The following is a 19,531-nucleotide window of genomic DNA, read 5'->3' on the forward strand; positions in this document are numbered from 1 at the left end:
CAAAAGAGAATTATAACTGTCCAGCTGCATTTTGAGCATAGCCCCCTGAAAGAACTTGTTCTTGACGGTTTTTAATCTCTCCTCACTTCAAGTAGCAATATTTCAATCATGTTTTAACCAAAGGATTGCCTAGAGTTCTTGCAACCCAGAAGGCAAGACTAGATACTGACAAAACTCTGGCTGTCTGATTTAAGAGCACAGGGTTAGGTATAAAAAGAATTAACATGAGTCCAGAACTGTAACTTGAACTCTTCAATGTTGCTTCATACTGAAGGCACCCCAGTTCAATAGATTCTGCAATTTTTACTTTTGCATTTCACAAGCACCCAACATCTACTTACGCAGGTATCCAGGAGTGCCTCAGTCATGACTTCTAAGCCCCACTGTTTGCCAGTGTCTTAGGAGTGGTTTATTCATGGTTTTCATGGTGTGCCCAGTGCAGAGCAATCAGACTTGCGTCCTTCCTCTCTTTTTTGAGTCTTAAATCCTCTCTGTGAAAGGCAGTTAATTATTCAGCAAGTAGAGTAGCCTGCCCACCCTCTTCAGAGCATGAGGAATAAGAATATGAGCTGCTCACTGTGGGACATGTGGGTGTGACTACCCTCAAATGAGTAAATTAATCTGGACCTGCTGCATCTGAAGTTAATAGGCTACTACGTAAGTGAACTGGTATTAGCTCTGATTCTTCTCTTTTGCTGTTTAAAAGGAAAGGAAATATTTCTGAAAACATCAGGTCAGCGGAAAAACACCAACTCCTGCCTTTCAACTTTCCTGCAACTCCAAGTTGAAGCATTATTTGTATAAAACCCGAGGTCTAACACTCAGCCTTGTCCTCAAATAGCTGCTTGCTCAGCACATGTTTTGTTCTGAACCTTGTTCTGAGGCCCTCTCTCCCCACATGGCAGGGACCAAACATGCCATATTTAGAGTATCAGATTCTCCTGTAGGGTCTGCAGACACAAATCTTTTATCTGCCATTAACCTCAAAGGAGTAGCTGTCAAGAATAGAAAATGAAGCTGGCAGAAGTCAAGAGTAGCTCCTACGCCTAATATTTGTGCTTAAAATGCAATTAAGGTGTTTCTCTCCATCCTATTCCAACCTCCCTCCCCAAAAACTCTCTTCTCTGGTCAGAACGATGAGCAGCTTATTTTCTTTACTCATAGGATAGTTACATGTGACTCTGGTCACATAAACACTGATTTTTTTCAGACTATTTAAGCAGAGATTAATCATTACACAGTGCTTCGTGTGGGAAGGCAATGGAGGACACGTGTCTGGAAATGCAACATACTGGCATAAAGTTCCTGTAATTGTCAGGAGTATGGCAATAACTGAACACTTTGTGTACTTGGCTAAATCAAAAGGAAGTCATAAAAGATTCTGAAAGTGAATTCAGTTATCTGATTCACTAGAAAACTATGACCACCCAGGAATATAGAGCAAGGAGAAAGAAGGATTAAAATGCCTTAATAGACAATCTGTCAAGGCTGGAAAAGATAGTTTATTCTTGGTTACAGAAATTTAAATAGATATCTTTTAAACTTTTTTAGCTATGAAAACTTTAAGGAGAATTATAAAGAACAGCTTAGTTGGAATAATGTAAATGAGATTTCCATGGATGAATTCAAGTATAAACATTTTGAAACATATTCTCCATGCTTATAAAAATATCCTCTCAAAGTAAAATGACTTGCTAAGTAATTAAATATATAAAAACCATATCAGAAGTTAGATTTAAAATAGTCCCATGTAGTGAAAGTATCAGTTTTACATAGGATGTGTTCCACACTTTTGGTTCCGTTCTTTTTCTGTGAAAAACCAAATAAAAAGAAATTATTTATTTGTACATAAACAGCCAGAATTTATCTGCAAGTCCTTTAAGTTGGCTTTCTGGCATGAACATGTTTAGAAATATAAGGCAAAGTGGATCTTGAGCTGCAACTTGGAGCATTGTGCTCCACCTGACAATCCTGACCCTTCTCTTCACCGTCTCTCAGCGCAGATGAGGTAAGGCTGTGGTTGTAATGTCATTCCTAATCTTGGTTTGAGGTCTGGAATCACACCATGGGGGAAATGCAGGTGAAATCGTTGTAGTAATGAAGTAAAAAACAGGAACATTTCCATTCGAGCAAGGTGTTCTCCAAGACAATGTCTTCTTCCTGGATTGAAAAGAAGGTTTTAAAAACACTTTTAAATGTCTGCAGTTGCATTTTCACTCTTACTATGAATAAGAAGGATAATTTCTGTGTTCTAAGAGGAGCTGTACGAACTTGCTGGTAGTATTGTTTAAGAAGGATAGGTGATAATTTACACTAAGAAACAGATTTTAGAGAATTTGTTGCTCTCACCTCACAAATGCCACTGAAATGAATTGTCAAATTTATTTAGACATATTTATTAGCTACTTTTTCTTGCCTTGAAGTACCAATCTAGACAGAAGATGCTTCAAAAAAAATTATACTGTTAATTTCAGCCTTTTCCCCCTACTATTTTACTAATTACACCTACTTTCAGTCATTATTAACTGGCAATTATTATAACTTTTTAAGGTGTATTTTTGTTAGTTTATATATAATAATGAGCTCACCTATATAAAAGATATTATGCCAAAATTTGTTATCTCCAGATTGCATTAGATTGAATATCTTTAAAATCTGTTTCATCAGAACAGAGGATATCATTCTGTCCCTTTATTGCCATCACCTCTGTGTCATACATCTCTAGATTTACGAAAAGGAACAGTGGAAGGAAGCACTCTTACCTAGTGAAAAAGGAATAAATGCATCTTTCTTGACAAACTGCCCATTGCTGTCCAAAAATCTCTCAGGAAAAAACACTTCTGGATTGCTCCAGTATTTTTCATCAAAGTGAACGGAGTAGAGGTTTGTAATTACTGTGGTGCCTCCAGGAATTGAGTAACCACGCACAACAGTATCTTTGGAAGTTGCATGAAAAATCCCAAGTGGAACTATGTTACAGAACCTCAGAACCTCATGTAGAACAGCCTCAGTGTATGGCATCTTGCATTTCTCTTCAAAGGTGGGCATTTTGTTTGGGCCAACGACTAGGTCGACCTCTTTTTGAACTTGCCCTGTTAGGAACAGCAATAAAAGCTGATGTTTATTGTGTAATAGCCTTTACATTGTAATTTAAACTAAAATATATACTTTTAAAAGACTACTGAAACATGAAGTATCTTATACAAAATATAGTAGCTTACAAACTTTTAAATTTAGACTATATTTCTTGTCCAGCTAGTAGGGATTATTCCTAGCATATATACCACTAATCTTCATTTAGAATGTAATTATTCTTAGTAAAATCGTGTTTTAATATAGTTTTCTTGTGTATATTTTTATTTCTGGAGGTCTTCAAAACTAAAGAAACAAGTAAAAGGCTGTAAAAGATAAAGTACATTAAATACTTGGGTGAACACAGATAAGGCTCAAATCAGCCACTTGAACTTCCCCTTTTTTAAATCTGCTATGATTCTTTAGAATTATCGGAGTGTAAAATCATTCACTCTAGAACCAAAAATATCTGAAAAAACACAGTGAGAATTAACAGCCACATGAGCCAGAATTTAATCGAAAAGGAACAAATTCAACCACAGCTATTTTTAAAATTAAGTTCATGTATTATTGAAATAAACTCAAAGGTATTTAAACCGCCTCTTTCTGATGCACTTTTTTTTGTTGAAACTGCCAAACAACTCCTAACTAAAACAAATCTGAACTTTTACAATTCATGTGGAACCAATAATGAAAATCTGGGCAGTAGCTGAAAAATTCTACCAGAATCACCAGCTTTTTCAACCTGAAGTGACAATGTTTCACATCAAAATAAAGAGATGAAAAGCAGCTTGGTGAAAGCACACTTGTGATGTAGTGGTGTGTCAGTGCATGTTGTAATAGCTGGACAATGAAATTCTAAATAAATGAAAAATAACAGTAATTTTTATTTTTATCGAGATGAACTGTTTTTTAATCCAAATTCAGAAACTCATTGTATTGCAAGAGCTGAGATCAGATTAAATTAGGTGGGTAGATCTCTGCAAAATCAGTCAGTGCATAGCAGACACAAAACTACAAAGTTTTCTTGATCTTTACTGAGAAACAATATCTTGGTCAGATGTTAATTGAGAAGAAATAAGGATGTTCTTGTTTTAAGATATGAATGTTGTTTGTGAGCCAGGACAGACTGATTAGAAACTTTGATTTAAATGGACCTTATTGCATTTGGGCTTTTCATGTAACATAAAGCATAAACATATCCTATTGCCTAATTATCACCCTTAATACAGATTTAACTAAAACATGGATCATGTAAGTACCTATAAAATCAGATTTTTTTTTTATTTTACTAAATGTTTTTATTTTTTATAGATTTTCTTATTATTCTGTGTAAAGCATATAAATTAATTGGTGGAACTCAGGTGTATGAAAAGCAATATTTCTTTTTTTAAAAACTCATTTTTATCATTTGGAATGTGCTGTCTGGTTATAAACGGCAATCTTAGTTTTAAGCTTCCACAAAAAAAATTTTTGTCTGAACTGATTGAGCTGAAGCTACATATTTCTCTTAAGCATGTCCCTCAAATTCTTTAAAATTAGCATCTCAAATCCCATTAAATCTAGGCTAGAAGAAAGCTTTCCCATTTTTAAAAATCTTTAATCAGTTCATTCAGTTAATTCATCAACTAACTTAAATAGCTGAATAAATGAAAGTAAGAAAATATGTAAGAGGTTATGGCTCTATGGAGATATTTGAATAAACTTTGGTTCTACTTGCTTAGCCAGATATTTTAACCAGCTAAGTGAATATGGGACTTAAAATAATGATAACAGCGGCAACAATAGAGCTTTGGCATCAACTTCTTTATTTAGGCTGAATGATTTGTACTGTTTATAGCATGCCAGGCCTTAACATATGATACCGTCATATTTTCACTTTAATTTTTTCCAAGTAAAGCTGTATTTACTTTAAAAGTAAATATAAAATTTGATCTCCAATTTTAGAATAATTGTATTTTGTGCCCCAAGATTTAAATTAAAAATTATTCTAGCTGAGAAAATCAGAGTGTATAGAGTCATGCACATACTACCATAAGAAGAAAGTCTAATTTTTCATACATAAAGATATCTGATTTCTATGCAGAACTTGAGAGCTCAAAAGCCTTAGAGCTACAGGTAATGCTATTGTCCCCACTCTGAAATGATGACAAAATTGATGTCAGAGCAATGATTTTTGGTCAAAGTATCAGCAGTAACTGTCCAAGTTATCTTGGCTGCTCTTCCTCCAAATACTGGAAGTCCCTAATTGAACCAAGCACTGCTAAGGTTTTGACAGGAAAAGTGAAGTGGAGGCAGGGAAACTAGAGACATGACTGTTCAATTCTAAAATCCAAACTTCTGCACAAAATGTTTGGGCTGACAGTCAGACACCTATTGCTGTCTTACTTCAGAGTGAATATAACACATCTTCTTTGTTTTTAAATGCCATTCCCGTTCTTTCAGAAGTGTGAATATGAATGTCTATAACATGTAAATGTACTGTGAACTGAGCACTTAAGATAAAAAGAAATAGTACCTAAACTAACTACAACCTGATTTACATTTTTGCTGATGTTTGTATATTTTTAATTTAGTTTATTACTTTCATATTTAATTGCATTTTCTTATTATTTATTAACAGCATAGGTTAGTATATCTGCCAACAACAGACCATGCATCACAACACTAAATTTAAATATACTGGAAATACTTAAAAATATTAAAGCTTCATAAAAATGTATTCCCAAAATAATATGTTTGTGGTGGTTTGGGCTTGACATGACACTTGACTTTTGATATCCTCTTCATCTGCATATAAAACAAACTTTTCACCTCTGTCCATAGTATGTTTGGTAAACGATACAATAGAATAACATACATAAACCTTCTTTTTGGTTATGACTATGGATCACTGCACAACTTTGAAAAAGCATTTTAAATTTGCAATAGGAAAGGATATCCGTTCCTCAAAATGTCAAATTTCTTACCTTGTATGTTTGGATAAAGAGCCATAAATAACACTGCCCATCTTAAAACATTTGTTGTGGTTTCAGTTCCAGCTATGATGAGTTCTCCAACAGAGAAAATTAAATTTTCTCTTGAATATGTAGATTCTGGATCATTTTCATTGCAATCCATCTCATCTAAATATGCATCTACAAAATGTCGAGGTGATTGAGGCTTCCTATTTTCAGAGACACGTTCAATGAGATCATGAAGAAAGTCATAGACTTCAGCTGCATTTCTAAACAGCTGCTGGTGTTTCCCAAATGGCAAGATACCAATCCAAGGAAAAGCATTATATAAAAATACAGAAGCACTAGCAGCTAATTCAATGTTTTCACTAAAAATCTCAATCATGTGCTGAAATTCAGTATCTTCGTAAGTAAAACGTTCTCCAAAAATAATCAAATTAGTAATGTTTGAAACAGCATTTGTTATCAAGTGCTTAAGATCAAACGGTCTGCCTTTGTATGTATCAATGGCATCAAGAAAAAACACAGATTCTTCTGAAATTTTGTGTTCAAAGGACCTTTGACCATATCCAAAAGTTCGAAAGGTATTTACAGCTAATTTGCGATGTTCTGTCCATCCTCTGCCATATTTACTGTTCAGTAAGCCTGAAAAAATATTTTGACATGTATTTTATGCAACGCTTAATTTGTTTTCCCCCATAAGATAATAAAATCATTTAACAAGACAAAAAGAGAGACAAAATATTTCAGACATCTTTCTATGGAACATAGTCCAAGACTGACAACCCTTTCCAAACAAAACTGTTTAAGAAGCATCAAGTATTTTATGAAAGGAGACTAAGTAAAGAAAATGGCTAAAACCAATGTTTCATGTGATTATGTCCATCTATTGGACAAAAATTACATTGTTATACAGAAGATATTAGCACTCACCTCCCATGTTTGTCAGCTTCTTAAACAAGGGAAGAGATGGCCTATCTGCAAAGATTTCACTTTGATGAACAAGGCATTCTTTCACTGCATCATAGCCGTTCAGTACAACAGCAGATATACCTCCGAGGTCAAGACTGAAGATCTTGGGGGGAAAAAAAAAAAATAATTGTAAAACGCTATTACAACCAAATCCTAAGAACAAATAATGAGAACAAGCAAAGAAAAGGTGAAACAACACTAAACAATGCAAAATACTTGAATAACTTTCAGTAGGGCATACAGGTAACCAGAGGTGGTACAGCTGTGGCATTACAGTAGAGTCTGTTGTGAGATAACTTGCTCTGTCAAAAGATAAAGCAAATTATCTCACACTGCATTCTGTGCTTTGCTGTACACCCCAAAGCAACCAGCTCTCCAAAGTAGGGACTGGGATACTTTCACAGTCATTAAAAAAATGTGAATTTGGTACAACAATGCATATTTTTCAGAAAAAAAATGTACTTTCTCCTAGCATTAGTAGATATAAGTAGGTATTAGTAGAAGTATATATTTATCTAATAATATTATGTTATATACTTTATATATATAACTTTTTAGTAAGCACTGGAAATAAAGTACATGTATTGTCTACTTTCTTAATTTGCTGAGACTATTTCCACAGGAGGGAGAAAAGCTGTATTATTGTATCTGCTTCTCTTCCCTGCCTGAGTCAAGGTAAATTCCAACAGCTTAATTTGTTTAAGGGCAGTAGGGCTGAAGTTCCTATCACAGACTCCCAACATGTCACTTAATAATGGTAGACACAGAAGTGGTGTCAGTTATGAGAACAAACAGGCTGCTCTCAGTCCTTTCTGCATCTGAACCCAGACACCAGTTTACTTTGCACAGGCTCCCAAAGAACGAGCAGTGAGAGCCATGAGGAGAGCCAACAACTGACAGCACAGCCCAGCTAGGCCCATCTCCTGTTTCCACAAGTGGTTATCATTAGATGCTTTGGGAAAAAATGCAATACAGCCTGCAGAAGGTATAAACTTCTGCAGGATAAACAAAATTAAAATCTTAACCTAAGTTTTAAAAATTGTAACCGACACTAAACTCAAGATTGAAATCTTACATCCCTTTCCATACTTTCCTTAGCGTTATAAATCTGTGTTTTTACCTATACCAATCTCTGTGTTTTTCTTCATCTCAAAGCTGTTGACCTCCACAATAAGAAATTATATTAGTCTAATTACACATTCTGTGACAACTGGGTTGTCACCAAAAGGGTTGTCAGGCACTGGAACAGGCTGCTCAGGAAAGTGGTGGAGTCACAATCCGTAGAGGTATTTAAAAGCTGTGTAGATGTGGCACTTGGGGTCATAGTTTAGGGGTGGACTTCATGCGAGATTAATGGTTGGACTCAATGATCTTAAGGGTCTTTTCCAACCTAAATGATTCTAGAGTCTGTGACTATTTTATTTTAGCAAACTTGACATTTTCACTGTTATAATGGCTCTTCTTTTCTATGTGCCAAGAACACATTCCCAATATATTTCTGTATACCATTTGTGAGTTTTGTATACTTTGATCTAGCTCATTTATCTTTATTCCTTTGTCATACATAATTTTAAAAAAAATTCTCTTATTGTATTTTTCCATTTTGAAGTCCCTCAAAATGCTTCAGGATCTTTTCTGACAGTGACTAGAACTACATACAGCACTCCAGGCAAGTAGAAAGCTTACTTTATTTGATGACGTGTTTTCCTTCCTATTTCCATTCTGCTTGTCCTAATATTTTGCTTGAAACACATTTACTTTTTTTTTTTTTTTCCTACTGCCAAAACACATGCCTGCTTTTCCCCTCTAGATCTAGTTTGGAGTTAAATTTTATGATGCTTGTAAGACTATACTGCTGATGAAAAGAAAAACCTGATCTGTAAGAAAGTACAAAAAGAAAATAAATCCATTCTTACATAGTAACACTAAGGGACTGTAAATAAGTATCCCAAATACACCACTGAAGGTACATTGAAAGTACACTGGAGGTACTTTGAAGGAAGATGTTTTCAGTGAAAATGTTGCCTTATCCCAGTGCCTGCTCTTTCAGTGTTGTAATTTTGTTAATTTTAAGCCCAGGACTTGTGGATATGAAACAAGGGAGTTATTGCCATTTACAGGACACCAGTTTAAGCATTGCACCCCCCAAAAAAAAGAGAACTAAGAGCAGGAGCCTAAGGAGGGAGCTGCGGCGTGAGAGATAGGTGGAAATCCTCCCCGTTTGCCGCGGGCCTGTCCCCGCTCCCACGAGACGGGTCCCGATCCCGTTCCCGGCTCCCGTTGCCCGGCGGGGCGCTCCGCCCCCCGCGCCGCTGCCTCCGCCCCGGGGACACCGGCACCGAGAGTCGCTCGGGGCCGCTCCGGGACAACTCCGGGGCACGTCCCTCCCGGCTGCTCCTCCCCGGGTTCCGCCGCCGGCAGCGAAGCCCGCCCCGCCCCATCCCGCCCCTCTCCCGCTCCGGGGGCCCCGAGGAGGAGGCGGCGGGAGCGGCGGTACCTGCCCGTGGATCTGGCTCTGCCGCCGCATGTAGACGTGCGGCTGCTCCGCGCCCAGCGCGGGGATGTTGCCGAGGAGCGGCAGCCCCGCGGGGCCGGGGGGGAAGCCGGGCGGCCGCCGCTGCTTCAGCAGCTGCCGCACCACCAGCGTGAGCAGCAGCGCCAGCGCCGCCGCCAGTGGCAGGAGCCAGGAGCCGCTGCCCGCTGCTGAGCCCGGGCGGTGCCCCGGGTCCGCCGCCGCCGCCCGCATCGGCCCGAGCCGCCGCTTCCTCCTGCACCGCCCCCGGCCCCGCGCATTGGCCCGCGGGGGCTCCGCCCGCCACGTCAGGCGGGTTCTGCCTTTTTTTTTTGTTACTTCTCCTTTTTTTTTTTTTTTTTTTTCCTGTAATAATAATATTCAGAGTTGGTCCCTTCGGGTTTATGGAGTGTTGAAACCCACCGCTGGCTGACTTTGCGCTCTACACGCTGACCCTCTGGCAACCGAGAAAAGTAATCGGCAATTCTTCGCTCCTCGTTAAAGTCTCTGTGGAATCTAAAATCCCCGGTTTTGAGATGTCTTTTCCCAGAGCCCATTCGGGTCTGCGGAGCCTTGAGACAATAAATTCCTCTGTGATTCCCACTGGCAGATCTTTACCTTGCAGATTTCTTATAGTAGGTGGGTGGGTGGCAACTCCACGTGTCGTGCCTGTGGTTCCCTGTGCTGTGCAGCCTGTCCGCGGGTCACTGGCCCAGCCGCCAGCGGTGCCGGAGAGCTGCAGCTGAAAGGGGCTGGTATGCCTGTGCTCACGGGCAGCTGAGCACGGAGGAGAATGTCCCCAGTCTGTGTGACCGAGCCGCAAGGAGATCACATACTTAACGTGTAAGGGTTATTGTTATTCAGTGGGATGATCCCTCAGCAAAAGGGCACGAGTTGCAGAAGAGACCGAGATCTGTTACCACAGAGCTCAGAAGCCAATTCTGCTGTGCCATGTGGCATTCCTGCTAAACTTCCTAAACAAACCCAGATTTGTTTCCACTTGCACTGGTTTGGCTATTCCATTACTACTGTTTTACAAGCAATTTTAGGCATAGCAGAAGCATTCCTGGTCTGTTAAAATTTCTATGTCACATTTTTCTAACTTGAGATGTCTTTTTTGTTGAATTCAGCTTAATATCTCTACATAGATTCTTAAGAACATTAATAAGATCTAAACTGATAAAGAATTTATCAGTTGTGGAACCTGGCTGTGGCTACATACTTTACGATCTAACCATCGAATGCCTAACTAACTCTCAGTGAGTTTCTGTGATAGGACATTCTGCTTCAAACGTGGTGGTACTGACCTGAGAGCACATGGAACAAAAGCAAATGTTGCACAGAAGGCAGGTGGCCAACAACTCAAATGCAGCAAAGGACGTTTCTTTGGGAGTACAGAGAGGAGGTAAGAGCTCCCCTGTACAACAGGGGAACAGGGATGGAAGCTGGAAAGTGACAAAGTGTAGCTCTTTGGCTGGAAAACCATCTGCAAGGGGTCTGTCAGGCTTCATGGCAATCAAAGTGGCCATCCGGGTGCTTGCTGGATACATCACGGAGCTATGGAGTGTAGAAAGAGAAGAGGATTCAGAGAATGTATTTGCTCACATAAGCAAAGGTTGGGCAGGTTGAAAAGGATGGACAGAGGTCCCATGTTACCGTAACTTTTAATGAAGGCAAGTACAATGATACTGTCCTGGTTTTTCTCAGATGGATCTGATGCCTGTGTGTTGTCATGCCCCGAAGGCTGGTTGGGCTGGTTGGCTGCACCAGGGTCTGTGCCAGTTTCCATGGGTCAATGGAGAAAGAAACTCTGATTTCTGGGTGAGAAAGACTAATTCACAACCTACAGACAATTATACAGAATTAACTTGCAAGATGAAATTGCAGTTGATTATAGTGAGCGTAGAAACATTAATATGCCACGTACATCGTGCGGTTTATATGGTGAAAGGTGTGGTGTACATGCATATGGTTGTTATGGCAGTCTCAGTTAGTAGGATGTAAACCATTATGTACCTAAACTTCCGTCTTTGGAAAAAAGAGCTTGGTACTTTTTGTCCCCTCATCCTCCCTCGGTAAGATGATACTTGAATAGTTCTTAAAGTATCTGAGAAAACATAGAAAGAGGTACTATTGCTTTGGTTGATTTTTACTGCCTATCTTAAATGTTCTGTTATTTCAGTGCGTAATACACAATGTTTTAGACCATCGTGATTTCCACTGCATCTGTAGAAGAAAAGAAAGGAAAAGTGATTGACAGTTTTGGTAGCAAGCATTTTGAAGGGGAAACCAGGAAAAAAGACCCAAGAATAGGGCGGGGGGGAAAGATACAGAAGGAAAGTTGAAATATTTGACTAAAAAGGAAGGAATAGACTTGTGTGGGGAAAAAAAGGCAACAATATTTGACAATTAAGCAGAGGAGAGAACAGTCAAAACTGACTTTACCATGGTTTTGAGCCTTGGTGACAGAGATGGTGATGTTATCCACTGTAACAGAGGAAGGGAAAGCAAAGAGCGTGACTGCAGAACAATAAAATCTATTTCGGTCAAGCCAAATGCTAAAAGGTGGTGAATCAACCCAGACTAAAGATCCGAGAACCTCTAAAAGACGCATGATTAAATGGAGGTAAAAGGATCAGCATGGACAAATATGACTGAAAGTTGTCAAAAGTAAGTGATAAATAAACCCTTGTGGACAGATGAAATCACTTAAGAATGCAGGTTTAGGGATGCAAGACTCCAATGGCTGTCCAAGGGCAGGATTCCTTGCCAGTTTCTGATTGATCTTTTTTTTTTTTTCTTTCATTCATTCATTCCTTCAGAAGTGTGTGGGCAGCTTGTGCTGAATTGCTTCTTTGGGAACGTTTTACTCATCTTAATCATGAATGATCAAATGAGTAAACTCATAGGATGAATAAAGGTTTTTTTATTTCAATTATAAAAATGATGGCTGAGTAAAGAAACCCATTAAAGCATGTATCTTTATTAAATTCTAAAACATTGTAGTCATCAAGTTTTTTTTTGCATTGAAAATTCTGTAAGTAGAAGTTGGAGACAATTAAGTAACAGGAAATGATTGTACTCCTGTCCTCTCAAGAAAAGCAGAAAACAATTATTTGGCTTCTTATTCTTTGACTACACATATATAGCTTTGACTTTTGAAGAAACATACTGACAGGTGTGGCTGCTCTTTTAGTAACAATATGAAGATCCTGATGATTATTATACTTGGGAGAAAAATTAAATGGTTTCCAAGTTCCATTAAATACCTCACAAACTTATATTTAGCTACAGTTTGAAACAGTCTTCAGATATTTTTATTCTTCAGTGTTGACATTGTTGCTGCACTTCTAGAAAACAAGGTAAACCTTTATCAGGTGAAAGTGTTTCCATTCCTATAGTAATGTCTGTTGTGCAGTGGAATCATGACAATCTTTAAAAAATGTTATGCAGGAAAACAACTTCTCTATAGCCATAACAGTAAAGGTTTTACTCCTTCCTTTTGAGGGTGGAGGGGCAGGGAAAAGAAAGAGATCTGTAGAAATGCATGTAAAACAGGCGTGCTTCTCATGGAAGAAATGAATTTCGTAAGCCCACTGACGAGTTTAGAGTCATGTGCAGATGTTATCTATTACACTCACAAAGCTCTTTTTAACCCATGTCATCATGCTGAATGATCACCTTATATGTTACAATTACCTCCTGAGTTAAGCCTATAATGGTGTTGGTGCTTTCCAGATTTGCTAAAACAGAAAAAACACATCTGATGTTTTCCCCTGTGAATTTTTTCCTTCATCACAGTCCTACTATGCCTAAACATTTTATGTCTGTCAGGAAGGCTCATAAAGCTATGAGACTGGCTTAAAGACTGTAACTTCAAAAATAGTTTTGACTTGTTTTATTTTCTGGCTCTTTCACAGTATACTTAGGTCAATTCTATGCATAAATTTAGAAATTTTTCTTTTTAATTGATAGTTTCATGTAACTATTGGTTCCCAGAAACTCTGCTTTAAGTAGATTAGCAAATATTATGTTGTAATAACCTTTGTCTTCACGTGGTATTTACCAGCACTGAGAGAAATCTTTTTAAATCCCAAATTTAGCTGAAGGCACAGGTCTTGCACGGGTTACTTTTTTAAATTAAACAGCCAACTGAGGAACAAGTGCACCCAGTCCTGCTCATGTGAAGGGCTGTACTGGAAACATCAGGATGTGTAGCTGTAGTACCTTACAATGCCAGGTCAACTGCGTGGTTCTGGAAGGGACTGAGGAAAATATGTTTACATACATACACACACAGTGGCTTCATCAGACCTCAGTACTGCAAGACAAAGAATGAAATGATGACACAAGATCTTCCACTCTTCTTATATCCTGTAAAGAATAAGCAGGGATTAACTTGAGGATTTAAGACGCAGTTTCTCACCATACTTTTGCTGACATGCTCTGATGATATATAAGATAGTAGTATAGTAGTTGTGCAAGCAATCAAATCAAAGTTTTATAACTCTACTATTGCTTAACAAGGTTAGGTTTCTGTTTTGAGGCTGTTTGTTCAACTCTTATTTTCCCTGCAGAGTACATAAAACTGAAGTGGAAATAGGTGTTGATTTTGAAATATTTTTGGAGTGAGCTTTTCCTCTGCAGTTCCTCGATACTACCCTGGTGATACTGCAAGTCTGACCCTGGCTGTGTTTGGTGAGCTGCTAGGGGTTCTCCTTGTCAGCCCACTGGAAGTGCAGCCTGGAACAGAACTGGGTCTGGCCAGAGCATGGATGAGTTTTGCCAGTTGTCAGAGGGTGGGAGCATCTTGCCAGGTGTCATGAGAGAGGGTTGGAGCCTCTGTGAACCTGCTCCAAAACTGAGCTGTGGCAAAGCAGGATAGAGGATGATTCAGCCATAGCCAGCTTCCTTGTGGTCTGCCCTTCTGCCTCACCAAGCAAACTTCAGCACAGAACAGTGTGGCCCAGTCAGTTTTAAAAGATTTTTTTCACACTGGATTTTGAATATATAGAGGGAAATTGCTGCAAAACCTACAGAACTTTTTTTTTTTTTGCAAGGTAGGAATGTTTCAATGAGATTAAACCAATGCCACAGTGATCTTCTGTTTAAAATGTCTTTCATAAATCAGTCTGGAAGCTTTTCTGAGGCATTTTGGAGGAAAATTTTCTTCCAGAGTGATTAATAGATTTTTCAGTGATTAGCTCAACAGCAGTTCCACGTTCTCAAAAGTAGGCACTGAAGCAGCCCAAATTCAGATTTAATGTCCATTAAAATGGAAACACTTTAGTGCTGGGTTTTATATCAGTATTCTAGTTCTCAGGAAAGTACTTTTATAAAAAAGAATATTTCATTTTTGGGCCAAATTCAAACCAAACTACAAGATGGATAGGTAAAATATTATTTGTGTGGATAAGCTTGATGTGAGCTTATGCTAAATCTGAATACAGCTTTTCAGACACTATGAGAACAGAATTAAGCAAAGAATTCAAACAATTAGGGATACAAGCTTTGCAAAAGCAATTGCCTACAAAAGTTTGGATGATCAGTAGTGTTATGTTTCAGAATTTAAGCCAGTCTCTAGTTATTAAAATTACAGTATCACAGAATTTGGAGGTGAAAGATATGAAGACAGCACACGTTGCCAATTATGATCCTTCCCCAGAGCATCTCTCCTGTATGTCTTTCCTGACAGATGTTAGAGTAACATGCCATAAAACCCTCCACTGAAAGACATGCCATAACTACAATGCAACCTAGCCTTGCATGCCATTATTCTCAGTTGTAGAAAATACTTTTAATATATGGTATCTTCTTTGTTGCCTTTTAAGACTATATATATATATATCTAAAATACAGTACTTCATTGTTATTGCTTCATGGCAAGTATTTATATTTTTGTTATTACATTTCTCTGTAGTCTTTCCTTCTGTTAACTGTTTCCACAATCTTTGAGTTTGTTTCTCTAAATCATGTTATGGGATCTCTGATAATTTTTAGTGGCATTTTTCTGGACTTTCTCCAAGTTGCCCAAGATTTTTGAGGTATGGCATGCTGTCCCAATTGGAGTACACTAGCTGATCTAGATCTTATCAGCAACAAGAAGAGTGTGAGGATTACTTCATGAGCCTTAAAAAAGATATTCCTTCTAATATACAGCTTGCTTTTACAGCAGCACACTGTTGTTAACTCTGGCTTAGCTTATTTAACTTTCTGCAGAACAGGTTGCAATGAAGTGTTAGAATGGTAGCTCAGCAGGGCTCACTTTGCCCCATGGGGCTTATGGAGTCTTCTTAGGTGGCAGTGTTTGCTGACAGTTCATGGAGACAGAATCCTGAATTAGAAAGACCAGGCATCCACTGGAAACTCAAATAAATAACTCCCTGGCTTCTCTTTGTAAAGAAAGACCATGTGATTCTTAAAGATGGCTTTATCATGAATTATCCCTATCTACAAAAGCTTAATTAGGTGCTATGAAGCACTAACTTGGAGCAGAAACCTGAATCATGCTCACCTCCCTTGTGAAGAACTTACTGTGTCTGTGGATTGTGGCATCATCAGCCTACCCTCTCCTTTCTGTAAAGTCTGCTTTTCTCTGCTATGAACTATTATTTGGAATGGAGATTTTATCTCTGCAGCTTGCAGTCTTTTCTTTCTTGAAGAATTGTATTTTATTATTGAACAAAAATTGCAACATAATAGAGAAATGTGTTATTTTTTTAACAGCATGTCAGCTGGTAATACTTAAAAACTTCACTGCAGTGTCTGTGGCTTGTTGACATAATGGCAATATTTACAGTAGATGAAATGGCCACATTTTCAAATACATTGGTTGAACTATATCAAAGAGTATAATATTGTAAGAAGTTGCATCTAGTGTAGAGAAAGTCACTTTAAAATAACCCAGGTTTTTCTTATTGTCTACAAATTTAAACAAATTTATTTGAAAAAGAAATTCCTTTTACTTGGAGCTGTGGGTTGCATTAGATAATCTGATTTCTTAAAATAATAAAAAAATCCAGTAATTCTGTAGCTTTTCATTTCACCTGTTTTGAACTTATACCCATTGATTATTTTACCTGACATATTATCAGGCACTGAAGAAAGCAGAACAAGTTCTTCAAAACAGATTGTTTCAGTAAATGTCTTACTTTCCTAGTGCAATACTACAAAATACCCCTCTCTGCTAGTTTTTCCATGAATACTTAACCTCTAGTTTTGGATTTATCAAGCAACAGCAGACCATTACTCTGTGAAAATCCTATATCTTTTTTACAGCTTCAAATACACAAACTCATCAACTCCCCTTCTTCTCCATCTTACATATAAGAGAAGCGAGATTTGCAAAAGGCAAATCTATCTGGGGAGACCAGATGACATATAGCTGTGGGGGAAAAATAGGATAAGCGTTCCAGCTGGGAGTCCCTCCATTAGCGCTGGCAAGGAGCAGCCAAAGTGCTTGCCAACATCCAAGTGCTACATCATCTATACGTGCACAAAAGTAGATCTATTGGCATTCGTACCTGTTGGTTTAAATTTACGTTTCTTCCTGTGAAAGCTTAAAGTAGAAATGTTGGCACCTGAAATCCTGTAATCACTTCATCCTACAGGCTCCAGCCTGGGACGGAGTTGCACTGGCAAGAGAAGGACTTGAACTGACTGGAATCAACCATAAAAAAAATTTAGCTTTTTCCTCCCTGAAGGAGGAAACTGAAATATGCTATTACACCAGAATGGTCTGGATTTTTTTTTTTTAACTTTAAAACGAGAATATTCTATATGGAGAAGGAGTACATAATTCCGCAAAGGAAATGTGAACGAGTAACTGTTAACATGGGAAGAGAAAAGGAACAGTGGAATTGAGGAGAGAGAGAGAGAATAACTGTCGGGCTGGAAGCCCAATCATTTAAATTCCTACACTTTATTTCTGCTGGTGTAACTGTATAAGTCACATTAAAACAGCAATAGAGATGCCGAGCCGTTTCTTTAGGTGCTGCTTAATGTTCGTAAATGCAACTTCAGAAAACAATACTTTGAAATCAGAACGGGAGTCCTGAAATCGGAAGAGATTTAAAAATCAAATACTTAAACTCCTTCTCCCTAGGGATTCCCGTGATGAGCATACGTGCGAGGGAGCTGCCGTTTAAAACGAACTTTCAAATTTGGCTGTGCCGGGGGGAGGAGGAAGCCTTCCAGAGATCATCCATCTGTGAGGGCTGCAGCTACGAAGACGTGTTAGAAAAAAAAAACAACAAAAACCCCTAAACCAAAAAACCAAGTGGTTTGAGTTGTCGTCTGGAAAAAAACCCCAGAACCAAGACCTCAAAAAACTAAAGGGCTTTGCAATCGTCGTTCTGCAAAACGAGGGCGTGGAAGCGGCGCAGCGCCCGCCGGTGGCCACCCCCGCGCTGGGAGGGGAGGGAGCAGGGGCGGCCAAGGGGGGCTGGCACCCCAAAGGCTGACAGCGAGGTAAAGAACAAACCCTCACCTCACGGACAGCGACCCGCCTGTGGTTTTCTGTATGTCAGTGTTTCGTTCTAAACTTCCCAGCTAAAATCGCATCAACAAAACATCACCCGCCCCGCGGCTCTCCCCAAATTTTTCCGGTGAAACACCCGGCTCCAGCCGCCAGCAGTGACCCGTGTCATCGGCTTCTGCAAGAACATAAACGAGGAGCCGCCGGGATGTCCCCAGGAAAGCTCCTCGTCCATTTTGACAGTGAAACGAGCGATCCAGCCGCGCTGGGCACCCGCCCCCGGCGCGGCCGCGCTCTGTGCGCGGGGCTTCGCTCGCCACCGTGTCACTGCGGGCGACAGCGGCACAGGCGTCACCCACCGAAGCCGCCGGCGGTGTCCGCAGCCGCCGGGAGCCAGGAAGCACCAAGGCAATGCAGGGGACTGAGGGCAGGGGCGGGGACGGGCGTGGCCGCACCGTGCCGGGGGTCCCAGGGACTGGCCGCGCCCCCCGCCCGCCTCCTCCGGCCGCGGTCCCTGTGCGCCCCCCGCCCGACCCATCGCCCGCTGCCGGCGACTGCCGGTGCCGTCGTCCTCTGCAAACGCCCAGCGACTTCGGGCGGGCAGGAAAGGCGCTCTCGGGGGACGGTGGGAGCACTCTCCGCGCCCAGGTGCTGCCGAGCATCCCTCCCGGCCCGCTTCTCCCCCTCCCAAACGGTGTTCTCCCACCCCCGTGCCGCGTCCAGCCGCGTCTCCCCGTGGCCGCCCCCGCCGGGCCGGTACTTGCTGCGCCTGGGCAAACACACCACCCGGGCAAACATCCTGCGAAGGCAGGTGCAGTGCCGCCCGCCGTGACAGAGGGTCCTCGGCGGGTGATGCATGGGCAGCGCGCAGCTGCCCGGTAATCCCCGCCGGCGGGGATCAGCGCCGTGCAGCGCGGGGGCGATTCTCCCTTGCCAGGTGCGTCTTCCGTGCACGGAAAGGCGCTGCACCTGTCCCTAAAGTTGTGTGATGGAGATGGTGACGCCGATGATGATGGTTTCCTTTAGGACTGCGGAGTTACTAGGCGGACCCGTTCCGGGGTGGGGGGCGGTGTGTGCGCCCGGCAGGGCACGGAGCGCCGCTCGCTGCCGCCGCGGGGCTGCTCGCAGGTGCCAAGCGTCCGTCGCTCCGGTGAGGAGCGGCGGGCATCGGCCGCCAGCGCCCCCTCCTCTGCCGGGGCACCGAGGGTTCCCTGGGGTGCACGCTTCGTGCGGGGATCAGCGCTGGGGAGGCGGCGGCCGCGAGCACCGCGTACCCCAGTGCACATCTCGCCTGTCCCCGCCAGCGCGGGGCCCCCGCCCGCCCTTACTTCGCTGCTGTCGGGGCACCCGGGCTCCTCGCTGGAGCCGCGGCGGCTGCCCGGGGCGGGGGGAGCGGGAATTCCCGGGGAGGGAGCGGCCCCGCTCTGCAATGCGGTCCCGCTGCTGCAGAGGTCGCCACGCGTGAGCGCTCCCGCGGGGGAGCGGCAGGAACAGTCCCCCCGGCGCTCGCTCCGGCGCTCGCTCGCTCGCTCGCTCGCTCCC

General features: G+C 41.2%; 1 protein-coding gene across 1 annotated transcript; it reads right to left on the reverse strand.

Moving 5' to 3' along the window:
- Positions 1 to 727: 727 nt before the first annotated feature.
- LOC113950822 (vitamin D 25-hydroxylase) lies at positions 728 to 9,747 on the reverse strand. Its single transcript, XM_027651083.1, has 5 exons — positions 9,499 to 9,747; positions 6,963 to 7,104; positions 6,042 to 6,674; positions 2,763 to 3,092; positions 728 to 2,160 (listed from the first exon to the last, which is right to left on the reverse strand). Exons 1-5 carry the CDS (start codon positions 9,745 to 9,747, stop codon positions 1,985 to 1,987), a joined length of 1,530 nt encoding a protein of 509 aa, XP_027506884.1. The 3' UTR covers positions 728 to 1,984.
- Between the last annotated feature and the right edge of the window lie 9,784 nt (positions 9,748 to 19,531).

This window comes from Corapipo altera, unplaced genomic scaffold, assembly GCF_003945725.1.
Source record: "Corapipo altera isolate COAL_440 unplaced genomic scaffold, ASM394572v1 78, whole genome shotgun sequence".
Taxonomy (NCBI): domain Eukaryota; kingdom Metazoa; phylum Chordata; class Aves; order Passeriformes; family Pipridae; genus Corapipo; species Corapipo altera.

Excerpts from the sequence above, each read along its gene's own strand:
- LOC113950822 (XM_027651083.1), bottom strand. The coding sequence starts at position 9,747 with ATGCGGGCGGCGGCGGCGGACCCGGGGCACCGCCCGGGCTCAGCAGCG. Across the intron at positions 3,093-6,041 it reads TCTTTATCCAAACATACAAG|GGCAAGTTCAAAAAGAGGTC; the intron begins GTAAGAAATTTG and ends TGTTCCTAACAG. Across the intron at positions 2,161-2,762 it reads ATTTATTCCTTTTTCACTAG|GAAGAAGACATTGTCTTGGA; the intron begins GTAAGAGTGCTT and ends TTTTCAATCCAG.